The 15,904-nt window shown below is 42.7% G+C and overlaps 2 protein-coding genes across 2 annotated transcripts; one reads left to right on the top strand and one right to left on the bottom strand.

The window, feature by feature from the left end:
- Window positions 1-5,080: 5,080 nt before the first annotated feature.
- LOC128768239 (NF-kappa-B inhibitor alpha-like) lies at window positions 5,081-6,993 on the top strand. The gene is made up of 6 exons (XM_053880985.1): window positions 5,081-5,337; window positions 5,710-5,815; window positions 5,893-6,103; window positions 6,174-6,262; window positions 6,330-6,590; window positions 6,661-6,993. Exons 1-6 carry the CDS (start codon window positions 5,117-5,119, stop codon window positions 6,688-6,690), a joined length of 918 nt encoding a protein of 305 aa, XP_053736960.1. The 5' UTR covers window positions 5,081-5,116; the 3' UTR covers window positions 6,691-6,993.
- Window positions 6,994-7,914: 921 nt separating this feature from the next.
- LOC128768173 (proteasome subunit alpha type-6) lies at window positions 7,915-11,598 on the bottom strand. The gene is made up of 7 exons (XM_053880849.1): window positions 11,442-11,598; window positions 10,736-10,830; window positions 10,349-10,430; window positions 10,071-10,226; window positions 8,360-8,538; window positions 8,183-8,277; window positions 7,915-8,114 (listed from the first exon to the last, which is right to left on the bottom strand). Exons 1-7 carry the CDS (start codon window positions 11,515-11,517, stop codon window positions 8,057-8,059), a joined length of 741 nt encoding a protein of 246 aa, XP_053736824.1. The 5' UTR covers window positions 11,518-11,598; the 3' UTR covers window positions 7,915-8,056.
- Window positions 11,599-15,904: the final 4,306 nt, after the last annotated feature.

The following is a 15,904-nucleotide window of genomic DNA, read 5'->3' as shown; positions in this document are numbered from 1 at the left end:
ATCCTCATGAAATTTAAGATCTTCACTTCCTAGAAAACAGCGCATTGAATTCTTGTGAGTCAAAAGCTTTTTTTTTTTGTTTTTTTAAAAATGTATTCTCAGCCCAGTATGTGTTTTTAAAGCTGTTGTGGGCCACATAAAATGAATTTCTCGGCCATATTTGGTCCCCGAGCCTTAAGTTTGACATGTGTACACTATAATATACAAATGATCTATGACAAATTCTAGACAGATTCTATTTTGTGGACGGGTGGGACGTGCATTTCCACTTGATGACCCTGCAATTCACAAATATATTATCACTTTTCAATGGATTGGTGAAAAAACCACTTCAGAGGTAGGGATTCTTACAGAAATGCATGTTAGTAGTGATGGGTAGATGAGGTTTCGTGACACAGCATTGAAGGGTTGATGAGGTTTCATGAAAAAGTGTCCTAATTTTCAGAGGCCACCAGAGGGCACTGTCTGCTGTAAAATGTTTGGACTAAACCGAGAGCGCCATCTAGAGGCCTCTGAAAATTGGGACACTGTTTCATCAACCCTGCAATACTGTTTCATGATGCCTCATCCAGCCATCACTGCAGGATATAATAAACAAAAAAAATAAATCACAAAAAAAGAATGAATTGAGATGAATAAATAACTTTAATTTTTATCTATCGATCGAGTCCAAGACTCTTTATGAGTCTTGCTTTGAGTCTGACTGTGAGAGAAAATCGATGACAGTGGGTCAGCAGGACGTCAAATTGTGTCACAAATAATCCATTTTCCATCAGCAAAAAAACAAAAACAAAACAAAAAGATCTGACGTGCACAAGTAGAACATGAGAATCCTAAATACTCATTTGAAACAAATTTTGCTTCCCGGCTTCATGTCTTGTAATATAATATGTTCTGTGTTGTTTATCACAATGCAAAAAAATATGGCGTTAGAAACACTATTTAAAAACGTTTCTTTAAATAAGCTAATTTAAAACCATCTTCCCAAAATGTAAATGATTTGAATCCTCAAATTCACGATTCAATATGCCTCTCTGCAAGAAGGATCAGCCTCTGAATCCGGCTCTGGACCTTTCCAGGTGGAGTTTGCATGTTCTCCCGGTGCCTGCGTGGGTTTTCACCAGGCACTCTGGTTTCCTCCCACAGGCATGCTCACTCTAAGGGTGTCTTCCTGCTTCTGGGAAAGGCTCCCACAACTCCGAACAGGACCAAGCGCTGGTTAACTGAAGGTGGATGTGAGTACGATTCAATACTTGCTGTGACATAACAGTGGTAAGCAAACATCACTTGAAACTGCTCTCCACCATGACCTTGTTACCTTTAGATTTCCAAGAACCGCGGCCTGAAATATCTCGATGCAGCTCCTCGCCCCTCCCAGACCTGCTCTCTTTTTATTCATGAGAACAGATTTCAGGTTAGGAAATGGAAGCACGGCGATATGACAAACCACAAATGCATTTTCTAGGCACGGCATTCACCCGCCCACTCCACCTAATAAAGAGGTGTTTTTTTTCTTCTTCTAAATCTGTCTGAATGTCAGACTGAACCCACGCAGACTCGGCCCGGCTCGGTGGAACCGTCCACGCACCGGTTACAGTCATTTCAGAGGCGCACATTAGTGAAAAGCAGGACGGAGCAGGAAGTGGTCATCGCAGAATCATCACTCTGAGTGAAAAAGGCACTTTCATAGGGAAGTGGATGCTACTCGTTTTAGAAAGCTGCGATGACCTTGTGGAACTTTTACAAAGAAAGCCCCCTCCTGCATCACATTTTATACGTGACTTTTTTATTAACCTGAACAAAATAACACAAAAAAAAATCAGTGTTTTTGTAGATTCATATTTATATATAAACTTGCTGAGTAATACACTTGTTTTTTTAACAGTTTAATTTTTCCGACGTATCTTTAAAAAAAAAAAAAAGAATTAAAAATAAATAAATCAAACAGTAATTTCCACCCTGCCCTCGCTCTTCTCTTCACCAACCATTGCTCTGAATGAATCACCCCAAAACACTGCTATTTTTGGGGGGTGTACTGTACCTTTTTATGGTTAGTTTTGACTGACATCTGATGAAATTTTAAGCATGCGCAAAACACCGATGTGCACTGTAAATGCAGATTTTGTTACAACCACCAGCCACCAAGTGGCAGCGTTTCCACTTGAGTAGTTTTTTTTTTTCTTACAACAGACGTTACAAATGTCAACAGCAACTTTCTTATGGAACCAAAACAAAAAATTGCATGATTTCATCTGTAAAGAAAACACCTGTTCTCCAAAGGAGATACAGTAGATGGGGGTGTTTTTTAGGTTTGGTGTCAGTCTTCCAGTTCTCTTTCAGGTAAAAGGTGAAAGAACAGATCTGGAATTTTCCACCTGTCTGTTTCAGCACAGTATCAGAAGTGGGGCCCAAAAGTCGCTGGGGGATTTGTGTAATCTACTATAGAGGGAAAATCTGTATTGTTGGTTCATGAGCAAACTTAAAAAAAGTGATGCTTAGTCAAACCTTAAATGGCTGAACACATTTAAGTGAACTGCACTTGCAATGTTAAATAAGCAACAGGAAGGAAGGAGCTGCTGTTTATCTCCAGTGCAAACACGCTGTGGGTAAAGTCTAGCGCTGCAGGGGTGGGACCTGTTATTTAACCCCTGCTTACTTTGCCTTCACACTCGGGTTTTACTTCTTGAAACTGTTTTCATTTCACCCTCATTTTTAGATTAGATGCGCAGTAAAGTGGACACACCTTTCTTCCTCTGATTTCGATGGTCAGTTTCAGCAGTGGGTGTGATGCCCCCAGGAGGCGGTTCCCTCACTCAGACGCAAGTTGCTTTACAAAATCCACAATAAGGGCAGGGAGGAGGGGGAGGGTGATACATGATGATGATGATGATGGTGGTGATACCGAGCTGGCGTCAGTGCCTCCTCAGATGTTTGTCTCCATAGCAACGGGGCAAAAATAAAGCGCCGCTTGCACTGCATGCAGAAAAATCTCAAATATGTAACTGGAAGTCCCAGTCTTACACATGCCCGTTCGACACTTGCGTAAATAGAGAAATTAAAAAAAGACACGGTACCGACATGAAAATGTAAAGAAAATGACATTTGAAAAAAAGGGAAAGAATGAGAGTGGGTTTTTGCGACGTGACGCAGACGGCGCCGTGCCCTGTCGGGTGTGTTCCTGCATTGTATTTTGGCTGGCGACACTGGAGGTGTGGAGGCTCCGGTACGGTTGCTATGTGCTCAGCGGGCCGCCCTTCCATCAACAAAGGTGATCCTGGGAATTCCACCTGAAGTACAGGCGGTGCGTGCAAGTGCTCATCCAGTTTAGAAGCAGGTTGTGCAACAGGGTTTAATTTTTAAAAAATCCAAAGAAGAATAAGTGCATTGCAAACAAGTCAGAATCTTTGTTTTGTTCTATTTGCTTAGTTGAGAACTTGTAGTCACACAAATGAAAACAGGTTCGATAAGGTTCTGCAGCTCAATGCAGGAGTTTTCAGAGAACTAGACGGTAAGATACACAAGACAGACACCATGTTTGTTATGCTGCAGGAGCAAACATGGCACCTATATTGACACCTGTATTATGCAAATGCAATAACAATGAACATTAACCTGATGTAGATAAAGGTAACATCAGCTTTATTTTTGCTTTCACACCCGTGGTCTAGCTCCAAAACGCGGAGCACTATTTGTCCTAGTTGGGAGCGGCTGTTCAGGAGTTAGAAAAAAGTACACTCTAAATTAGCATGACAGACTCCTTTGTTGTGTCACTGTTATGGTCGAGTTTGTTCTCGCTTTCCCACCAAAACACATGCTAATCTGAAGGGTTTCCAAATCTACCTAACTTGCATGCGAGGAAACTCCACGATTTGAAATGTGGTAACAGCACCCTGCTCTCATCCCGTGTTCAAACACGCCTGTACTTTTATTATTTGCAAGACTAGGGCATGATCTTAAAACATTTTGCATGTTTAAAAAAAGAGGACTTCACAGGGAGGTTGTTGCATTTAATATTTGTGTGTTTGTTGAGGTAAAAAGTGCATTTTGGAGTTGTTTTTAACTTCCTGTATTGCGCATACTAAGACATTCTTATTTCACGACAGACTTCCAACCCATATGCTCAAAATCTCCCATGTATTTTGGCTGATGGTTGAATGTGGCCCTCAAAGTTTAAAGTCAGTGCAGAGCAATGACGATATAAATCTGTCACTCAAAAAGACTTTAAAAACTAAAATGGATGGTGGAATTGTGAAGGAAACTAACTCAAGCATCTATTTATTATTTTCCCAAATGTATTTATTTAACATTTCAAAATATTTTCAGACACAAATGAGAAAAAAAATACAGTACAATAAAGGTTATACAATAATGATTTAGCAATATTACTTAAATTATATTTTTTATCAGAATAAAAATGAAGGTTAAAAAACATATTGAACACTCACTTGAGCAAAAACAAAAGATAAGAAACGAATAAAGTGCAAAACATCAGATAAACAGAAAAAAAAGACAAATTCACGTGTGCCTCCAAGTATAAAGCGTTCACATCACATATAAAATGACTCCCTCTTAGTCTATGTCATTCTTTCTAATGGAAAACGAGAGAGCATCACTTGTGCTGCTTTACTTTGTTGACTATTTAAATCGAAGGCTGCATGTCAAATCCAAATATTTGACTTATTATCAGGATGTTGCTGAGAAGATTGAATTCAGAGAAATGTTGTGTGGCGATCGCAACCATTTTGAGGAATGAGCACTGGATTTAAAAGGTGTGCTCCTGGAAGGAAACACGGTTTCAGAGGTCAGTGACTTCAGAGTGCACCTTGTGCCTGGTGTTGCCTGATGTGTGCCAGCGCGTCTCATTCATCCACAGCGATATAACCTGCAGAGCATGAGCAGGAAACTACCAGTTTTCATTCTGATGCTGTTCGGGGGGGGATTTTTCTCACAAAAGTACGGCTCTATGTGATTTCCCTGTTCCCCAGATAAGTCAAGTGGAAATCCCCGGCGCGGCTCCGCCCCCCGCCGCGTCTGAATAACCCGGGCGCGCCAGCCCCGCCGCCGCACCACTCGACGCTGAGCCGCGGACGTACGAGCAGCGCACCCGAGAGCGAATATGGACGTGCAGCGACGCTCACACCACAGCCAAATGGATTATAACCGCGAGCCCAAGCCGGGGAAGACGCTGCCGTGTCACGAGGAGCGCTTCGACAGCGGCCTGGACTCGCTGAAGGAGGACGAGCTGGAGCGCGACTTCGCGGAAGTGTCCATCCGAGACGACGCGTCCCCGTGCGAGCACGAGCCTTGGCGCAGCGTCGTCACGGACGACGGCGACACGTAAGTTTATATATTTCTTACTTTCCCCACCGCGTTCTGTGTGCAAAACATTTCTGCGCGCAGAGCGCACTGGCGAAGTAGCGCACTGTTTAGATAAGAGTGCGCTGGAAAACAAGGTGTTTAAAGCGGCGGGGCGGAGCCGAGTGGCCTCAGGCGCTCAGGAAAGTCCCTGGCTGCCTGCCATCAACTGATAAAGCATCAGATGTGTCAAGCCACAACTGGTGGAAATAACCCGACAAAACTCCGCTCTTGCGAAACGCGCCGCCACTGTGGCTTTTTTTTTTTCTCACCGAGTCAAGTGGAACCTCTAGTTCCTCTCTCGTGTTTCCTCTCCAACAAATGCGAACTTCTAACAATCTTCTCTCCTCACAGGCTTCTACACTTGGCCGTCATTCACGAAGCCACCGAACACGCCCTGCACATGATCAAACGCTCCCCAAACTGCCCCTACCTGAACGTGCAGAACCACCAAAGACAGGTACATTTGTTATCAAGTTTTTTTTTTTTTTTTGGGGGGGGGGTGAAGCATGATAGTAATGGCTGTCGCTTCCTCAGACGGCGCTTCACCTGGCGGTGATCACAGAACAGCCGCTGCTGGTGGACAGTCTCCTCAAGGCCGGCGCCGACCCCCGGTTGACCGACGACGGCGGCAACACGGCTCTGCACATCGCCTGTAAAAAGGGCTCCCTAGCTTGCTTCGCCAACATCACGCAAAACGGCAGCAGCCGCCACCTGACTTCGCTCATTTCCAGCACCAACTATAACGGTAAGAGCCGACTTGCTCTCCAGTGGTTTCCGAACTGGATGGCTGAAGCGGTTTCTCTGACTCCCTGCAGGGCACAACTGTCTTCACATAGCGTCTATAAACGGCTTCATCTCATTGGTGGAGAGTCTGGTCAGGCTGGGCGCAGACATCAACGCGCAGGTGAGTTGCAACAGCCGCCGGTTTATTTGCTCCGCCCAGAGATGTTGACGTTTTTTTCCTCTTGCAGGAACAGTGTAGCGGGAGGACAGCGCTCCATTTAGCCGTCGACCTCCAGAACCCAGCGCTGGTGCGTCGCCTCCTCGACCTGGGCGCCGACGTCAACTGTTTAAACTACGGAGGCTTCACGCCGTACCACCTCACCTACGGGAGGCAGAACGACGAAATCCGCCACCAGCTGTACCAGAAGACGGCGCAGGAGCTGAGGGAGCTGCCTGAGAGCGAATCCGACGACAGCGACATGGAGGACATGGACGCGTCGGAAGATGAAGTGAGTGTTCGACGACGGACCCAGTTTGTCGCCCCGATGCAGCTGCTGACCTGACTCGCTCTTTCTGCAGATGTACGATGACATCAAGTTCGGGAAGTAGAACAAGGCCCCCTCCTTGTGAGGTGCGAAGAGCTGCTACTGGGACGTGGGAAACGGAAGTCGGACACGCGGGTCCAGCTTCCCCGTCCAGGCACTGAGGCGCTGGCCCGGGATCATGAATACATCAAGGATGGAGTAGCCTGATCTAGAACAGAGAGACGTGCCGACGCAGTGTTCCTGTTGAAATATACCAATATGTGAATATGTTCAATAGTGTAAATACAGAGATATTATTTTTGTACTTGTGTGAATTGTTAACACTATTAACAAATTATGTTCAGAATAAAACAGATTTATGAAGCTCTTTCAATGTGCTGGTTGATGGATGCGTTCTTTACAAAATGTTGTCACTAGTGACAAACTGTATGGAATTTCCTTGTCAGGGCGAGGTCAGAGGGTCTGAGTCACGCTGCCAAAAGTCCCTGGGCAACAGTTGGGACATGCTGTTCTTGCCGTCAGACTCAACAGTAGGACTTTTATTAGGAGGAAATTGAGCTTCTACGCAGCGGGATTTTTTTTTTTCTTTCCAGAGGATGCAGACGTACTGCTGTGTCAGAGTGACAAGGAAGTGTTGCAGAAGACTGGGAAGTACAGCATTCCTCAGTCAGCTGACTGTTTACAAGATAGGAATCGCTCGGCTCAGCTCGATCCAAGCGTGTGCCGACAGAGCTTCACAGTCCGTGGGTGAGGAGCTTTGATAGCTCACTTCACTGAGACGATAACTGTCCAGAGTTGTTAACATTAACAGCTTGGGCGAGTCCTCTAAACAGCTGTAAAATAAAACCATTCAGGTGATCAGTGGGAGTCAATCTTGAGGGCATCTAAGAGGTATGAATAAAGGCAAACAAAAATATACAATTGTGAAACCTACATAGAGGAATAATTAAATATTCAGTTGGATAAAACTGAAAAGTACATGAGAAAAATAAAGAACTTGCAGGAGTCATTACTTAATACATGCGTGGTTTCAGACTAAATATGACGTAACCAAGTTCACCCAAGTCACCACTTCTGATGCTGACTCAGTCGTGACACGTTCGTCTGTCATGAACAAGTCATAGTTCCGAAACCATTCACCAAGTTTCCCTTGTCAACAAATTTTTGTCATGTGACACATTGATTGGAGTTTGAAAACTGGCTTCAGTGATAGTTAGGATCGGATGAGACAGAGCGACGGGAAACTAAATGGAATACGGAGAGTGTGAAAAGACGACTGAATCGAAAGTTATTCCAAAAAACGTTTTTTTTTAATTGAAGAATTAAACAGTGGGATAAGTATACAGCAAAGATAACACCGTTCTTCATCTGGGAAGTGCGTATCCCGTCATGCTCCTAGTTCTTCCAAAAGATGACGTGTCTCTGCTCGCTCAGTCTCGCTCTGCCAAGGACATCAGGTGGGTGTCCACCTCGGCTTCTGTCAGGATTCTGCACCCACAAGACAAAGGTGAGGACAACAGAAGTGCCGTTTTTCCAACGCAAAAACTTTCATTTACCTGAACTTGGTGTCCTGCGTTGTAACAACTCCTACCTCCAGCTCAGAAGGCTTGAAGTCAATGGACAGAACAGTTGACAGACAAGAGATCGCCGTCTAAAGGGCGACAGGAAGGGTTTATTAGCATCTCTAGAAATCACCAAGCATTCTCTCTTCTCATTTGAAATCGACTAGTTACCTCAATCGTTTGTTCAAAGGTCCAGTCCAGTTTCTTTTTCACTTTTTTCTCCAGGAAGCTGGTGGCTTCGGTTTGTTTCACTCCTGCAGCGGTGGCTTTGAAACCACAGTAGTAACCAGCCGGGTCACATTTGTAAACCTGGGGGCCCAACTCCTCGTCGATGCCAATGACGATCATACCTGCAAAATACAGAACACATTTTTACCAGAGCCACATTCCATACAGACAACGCTGTGTGCTCGTCGGTCCATATTCCATTTCACAGATATAACTGCTCTCAAAGCAAAACGGCAATATGTCAAGGAGAGGAATGAAGGTTAGTGGCAGTAAGAGGGAATACATGTGTGTGAATAAGAGGGACACAAGTGGACAGGTGAAGTTACAGGATGCAGAGATAAAGAAGGTGGAGGATTTGAAGTACTCAAGCTCAACTGTTAAGGGCGATGGAGAGTGTCAGAAAGAGGTGAAGAAGCAGGTCCAGGCAGGATGGAATCATTGGAGAAAAGTGTCAGGTGTGAGGTGTGACCAAAGGGTGTCGGCAAGGATGAATGGGAAAGTGTCCAAAACGGTGGTGGCCAACAATGTTGGATGGTTTGGAAACAGTGGCACTGAGGAAAAGACAGGAGGCAGAGCTGGAGGTAGCAGAGATGAAGATGCTGAGCTTCTCTCTGGGAGTGAGCAGGATGGATAGGATCAGAGGGACAGCACATGTGCTCAGGTGTTTAGGAGACCAAGTCAGAGAGGCTGGATGGAGATGGTTTGGACATGTACAGAGGAGAGAGAGAGAGCCAGTACATTGGTAGATGAAGATGCTGAGGTTGGAACTGCCAGGCAGAAGGTGGAGAGGAAGGCCAAAGAGGAGATGGATGGAGGTGGTGAAGGAGGACATGAAGTTTGAGAGAAGAGGAAGCTGAGGACAGGGTGAGATGGAGGAAGGTGTGGTGACCGCGGAAGGGAGAAGCCGAAAGGAAACGAAGAAGAAGTGCAGCATTTTAGTGTTACTAACCACACAAACTCAACGATGTCGGACTTTTTGTGTCAGATAAAACAATACATTTCAAGATCTGTTTTTATACAAACATCTCAACAAAAATGTTTTCAATGCCAACACATTTGTTATACGTAAAATAACAGTATATTCAATACCTTTTTTGTGAAAGCAGAAGTTAAAAACTAACCAGTTTATGCTAATAGTTAGCATAAACTGGCTTCGCTTGCTTTGATCACACACTCGCGATCAATTCAACCCCCATCACTAAGTGGCATTGAATGACTGTAGGTAGGGATGCATTGATACTGGTATTGGTCCAACACCGGGCGTGAGTACCTGTACTAGTACTGACAGAATGACTACCAATACCACGGAACTGATACCACTATGCAGCAGCATGCAGTATTTGAATGCAAGGTTGACAATTTTGTAAAATTCATGCTTGTACTGCAGTGGGACATGTGACTGACACCCATGCACGAGAAAAACATACTGAGGAACGGTGTTCAAATAATGATATATATATATATATATATATATATATATATATATATATATATATATATGGAAAAAAAATAAAAAAATGTGGAATGGATTAAGTTCTGAGCAAAAGTGAGTACTCAAATGCAAGTACACTACTTGTTTTGGGGAAAAATAGGTATCACTGCACCCCTAGTTCCAAGCACTAAAATGTGTTTTCAACATCATCATTTTACTTACAGCACCCCAGCGGTCGCATTTCAGCGTTCTGCGTGTACACCTGCGAGATGTCGGCGATTCTCTTGCACAGCATGTCCACGGGAATCTCGTAACCATACTTGTACTGCCAGTTTGCAGCTTCGTAGCGCGCTCGCTGAACTTGAGACTTGCTGTCAGCTGTTGGCGGATCAGAGGAAATAAAAATTGGGTCAAAAAGATTTCTTGTTTGAGTCAAAAAGCTTTTTTTTTTTTTTTTTTTTTTAGGAAGATTAAAACGATTCTTCACAGTGCGATCCTACCTGTCATCCCCGACATCACGCATCCAATATTGTCTGTTATTCTGAAAAGGTGGGTCACTGTGGAAGCGTCCAGAAGCTTGTCCTGTGAGTAGAAAACACAGTGGAGTCTTTAGACAAACAGATAAAACATTGCGTCTGTTCTGACTTAAAACAAATCGACATGTGTTCAAAACAAAACCATAATGTAACCAAATGGAATAAACGCTCCTCAGAAAAGAAAAGGTCACATCCAAGTTGTGGTCATGGCCTCTTGCCTAAGAGACAGTGTGTTTCCTGACAGCAGATGGTAGCTACTCAGGGCTATAATGAGATGTTCTGTCCATGACTTGCAAGTTATTTTTTTTACAGCCTTGTTTTTTGCCATGATAAAACTGTAACACAACTTACCGGTACTTTCTTTTGTGTGACAACAACTGCACAATCTTTCCCTCTTACTGCTACAGATGTAAGTCCACCCTGGTTAATAGCCTTGAAAGCATATTCTGTGCAAGAGGGAAAACACAGTAGTTAAGAACCACAAATAAAAATCTGAAGACATTGCTCAATGTCATTGCTACTTTCTCAGGATTAACTAAAATCCAGAGGAAAATGAGTTTCAGAAGGCAATGAATTTAGGTACATTTCAACATAATTTTATTGCAATTTGGAAAGCGGTAAAGACTTACTGTTTACAGGATGTCAAACAACCTACAGCTAATTTAAAGTAACTTGAAAATACAGCTTTGTTAAAGTGAATTTACGGGTGACGTGCCCACGAAGATAATGGAAAACTCAACCACTTAACAACACTGTACCACAACATTAGCAAGTGTTAGCACAGCAATGAATCAGCTCGGTTTGGAGAAAGCTAACAATGCTAACCGGCTAAACAACCAGACAGATAATATACTAAGCGGATTCGTTAACTCGCTGTACTCGCTCCACAGCGGAAATTTAAACCTGCAATTGAGTTTTCGGAGGTTCGATTTAAAACCGCTTTCGTTTTTGCGTGCTGTAACTGGTCACAGAGAAGCCGAGCTAAGCGGACCATGACAGAGCATTTAGCAGGCTCGCCAACAAGCCGGCTTCAGCGGCCACACACCGCCACACTCACCGACTTGATAGAGTCTTCCCTCGGGGGAGAAGATGGTGATGTGACGGTCAAACCCTGCACTGGAACCCCGGGACATGTTTCCGTAGGATGAGTTCGTCCAAACGAAATTGCAAGCAAATTCGACTTCATGCACTGTGTATGCCTCCGGAAGTGAACTGCGGCTAAACAGAAGTGCTTCCGGTTCGAGTGGCCTGCATCGTTTCCTAGGTGATTTTCAGTCAAATGCCCGTTGGAAACATGAATACGAGTCTCAAACAAACATTGACGTTAGCAATTCATTTTGATGCTTCTCGAAAAAACAAATAAAATGACTCTTTGATTTGTTGATGGTGTTCCCGAACGACATTGTTTCAATACTGTGGTAAAAGATGAGAAAAGATTAAAATAATTGTTAAGTAAAATAATGCCACAAAACTAACTAACTAAATATATATATATGTAACATGACTGGTTTGTCCAAAACAATACAGAGCTCTAAAATATTGAGCTTAAACTTTTAGGTTTGAGGGTTTTTTGGTAGCCGAGTGCAAGACGTTTGCAGCCATAGTTTGTTTTTAGGTTTTTGTATATAGGTTTTAAATACTGATGGGAATTTTGATATTTGCATTGCTCTGCATGCTGACACTGCAGCATATTGATGAATCAAATTACATACACACATTTACAAAGCTCATCACTCTAGTGAGACGTACTTTATGTCCACTTCAGGCCACTGTAGTCGGAGACCACTGGTGGTTCAGTGTGTGATGAAGATTAATATTGAGCTACTACCAGATCGGGTTAAAATGAACAAGGAACATGTTTATTTACACGTAACTCTGTTATCTTTTGTCCAGCGATGCGACGCTGCGTCATGCTTGATCCTCCTGCTTCACCTCTCCATCTCCCTTTTGCTCAGTGTAGACGGACATTTTGACACACTTTAACAGAAAAAAACAGTTCTAGACTGCACTTGAATACGTGAATAAGAACTTAAGTAGTAACTGTTAGTTATAATGCTACTATTAACTATGAGTCTCAACTGGTTCAACTGGTTCACACCAATTTTCACATTCCATTTATCACAATATGGCTGCAACAAATTCTATTGAATGAAGAAGTCATTTGAAAAATACTCTCCCCGTGCAAGTTGTAGTTACTGTAGTGATTTTTGCATGGCGAAGAAACATCATGACTGCAACTTTGAGTGTACCCTGATCATGACCTTCTTGTTCCAAATACAAAGGAAAACACAACTGTGTCACGGTGGAGTTTCCCTTTCGTCTCAGGTGATATGGCAGAATAAATGGTGTTTCCTCTTTTTGACTACAGTGACACCTAGACCATGACTGGTAAGCTGACATGGAATATTATGGTCGGTGGGTTTTTTGGTCGACCAGTAAGTCTCAAGATGGATGTTGAAAAGTACCGGCGTCGTGTCACATGAAAGAGCATGTGATGTCAAATATAACCACACCATGCCTTGTAGTCTGATCTAATGTAAGCAGTCTGTCACACTAAAATCCTGAATGAATGAAAAGGCGGTGGGTAGAATTCTGAATGAATGTAAGGGACGCATCAGCAAACCCCCACCCACAACATTTCTACCTTCACTGAACTTTAACCTTGTTTTTTTTTCCGACCCTCCCTCGGTTCTCTCACCTCACTCCTTCACTTTACTTTGGTTCTTACTGCTCTTCGAAATCCTAGCTTTTTGATCACCGGTCTAAAAGCGAGAAAGACCCCCCACCCACAGAGCAGCTCGAGGATGTGTGGGACTGTGTAGTGTAGCTTCTCTGTGTCACACAGTCTTGAATGAGCCGAAGAGGAAACATCGGTGTGCGGTGACTTTTCTTTGAAAACCCGATAAAACAGACCCTTTCAAGTGGTACAAGTGTAGATCCCAAAATCATAATGATTTTCCATCATACAAAATGTACCATGGAAATGACTCTATTATTAATGGATTTTTATTATTGAATGACACGTGGTGAAATTAAAGCGACACACAAACAGCCAGCCAGCACTTTCTATCCACGTGTGCCTGATATTTAACTACTTTTCAGCATCCGAGTTACGAATCTACTAACTTCAGCAGTTGCGTGGCATCGGCGCGGTAGCCGTGGGCATCAAGGTAAAGTGTGCTTTCCAAAGATAATAAAGATAATAAAATCTTATATATATATATATATATACAGCAATTGAAAAAAATGTATTTTATTATCTTTGGAAAAAGCACTTTTCCTTGATGCCTGCGGCTATATATATATATATGAATGATATATATATTATCTTTGGAAAACGCACTTTACCTTGATGCCCGCGGTTATATATATATATATATATATATATATATATATATAACCACAGGCATCAAGGTAAAGTGCGTTTTCCAAAGATAATAAAATACATTTTTTCAATTGCGGTATATATATATATATATATATATATATATATATGGTGGCTGATGGCTGTGGCAACCACCATAACCGAGTGCAAGACGTTTGCAGCCATAGTTTGTTTTTAGGTTTTTGTATATAGGTTTTAAATACTGATGATGATTATCCAAAGATAATAAAAGACATTTTTCAATTGCTGTTCGCACAGATTAAACTTTCTCCCGAACGTGCTCAACATCAATCTTGAACTAAACTTCAGTGTTAAGTGTTTGCAGCCGACTTATGTTGCTTCTGGTATGATGCAATTGGATATTTTCACATGGTTGTTTGGTGGTGTGATGTAAAATGTGGTCTTCTACTTCTTCAAAATAAGGAGAAAACACTTGGTTGCAGATTTGTTAGAATGTATAACAGAGTTTTTTTTAGCTTAAAATGTGTGTTCACTTTTAGCGCATTGTTTTTCCAGAATATGCCAGTGGTTGATGCTCATGTTGTGCGTTTACTATCCCAACAGGTTTTCCTTGATGACTATGGAATGGAGTTTTTAACACACATACAGACATGATCACATCATGCATTCCGCACGGAGTCATACGTCTCATTAGTGCCACCAGGGGGGGAATAATTCGGAGTACATCATGACCCCTGGCAGCGTTCATGTGACTGGACTGTACTTGTGATTCGATGATGTCATCTTTGATGTGGTTATGTCGAGCTGACTCATTAAAATGTTCTGCTGTGGGCCAAGCTCATCTGGAAAAGGCAGCATTAAGTGTTTATGGTCATGTGATGTGGCAACACTGGCTGAGGGCGAGTGGCCTGACAGCAGCTGGAATTTGCCACTGTGGGATAATAAATAAGCTGTCGGGGTGCAGAAGTGAAAATGTGTAGCAAAGTTACAATTACCTCACATACAAATACTTCAACTTTTAAGAAGTTTTTTACTTGCCCAACCATAAACGTTTGGAAAAATACCAAAAAGTTTGCAACAAGAGCAAAAAGGAACCTCCCCTTTCCTCCTTTAGACACAGGAGTATGTCTTGTAGGACAGAACTGTGGATGATTTTTGACATTAATATATTTACAAGGTGATGAGGAAGCAGCCTGTTAAACATTAACGGAGGAAAGACTTCACTTCCTGAAGTACACACGCATAGATGGGGACCATGTTTTCTGCCTAGTAACACAGCTATATTATTATTTTTTAAGTGCTTTAGAAATAAAGTTTTTCTTGTTGTGTTGAAAGGAATATGTTGTGGGAGGTGGGGGAGGAGAATTTTACCGTTTATTTCAGTAATTTCTTTCACCATACTTGTTTTCTCTCCACGTGCTTGTCAGCGTTTTAGTCATTACATTCACCTCCAAAGTCGAAAACACTTCCAGGTTAAGTTGTGACTCAAAATTCTCAGTTGATGTTGAGAGCTCTTTTCTGTTTTTAAGAGGAAGTGCCATCTAAGGTCGCCCACTTGTCTGCTTACCATGTTGTCAGCGGTGTTGGAGTCATGAAACGTGGTGCTACGGAGTTTAATTTCAAATTAAAATGTGATATGTTCGTGGAGAACATGTGTAGTGCACAACTACAGTAGGAATTACATGCAGTCAGTCAAGTTCTGTTTTGCATGGCCGCACCAATCAACATGTCGCTCTCTAACCGATTCATTGAAACCAGGTCCCAGAGCTAATGCATTTAAACTGACGCTTCTGTTTCTTTACAGCTGAACCTCCTGAGAACGACGACTTCCAGTCACAACAATGCGAGCAGAGTGCACAGTAGTGTTCAGTCGACATCTGATCTGGAGATTTTTGGGAAAGAAAGCGTGATATCTTCTGCTTCTCTTTCATTTGAATGAAGAGCAAATAAAAAAAAAAACATATCTCCAGTCTTTGTCAAGTTGTAGTGAACCTGTGACTGGAAACCAGAGCTCAAACCCATCATGGAGCCAAACCAACATGTGTTTTGCTGTGGCGTTTTGGTAAATTTCCTGCATTGCATCGGCATCAAACTAGTCAAAGTTCGAAATACTGAGTTGTACTGTAAGTAAGTGTGTTTTTTAGCCAAGAAACTGTGCTGTAAAGCAGGTGTTT

This window comes from Synchiropus splendidus, chromosome 12 (assembly GCF_027744825.2).
Source record: "Synchiropus splendidus isolate RoL2022-P1 chromosome 12, RoL_Sspl_1.0, whole genome shotgun sequence".
Taxonomy (NCBI): Eukaryota; Metazoa; Chordata; class Actinopteri; order Syngnathiformes; family Callionymidae; genus Synchiropus; species Synchiropus splendidus.
This window is presented reverse-complemented; position numbering and strand designations above follow the sequence as displayed.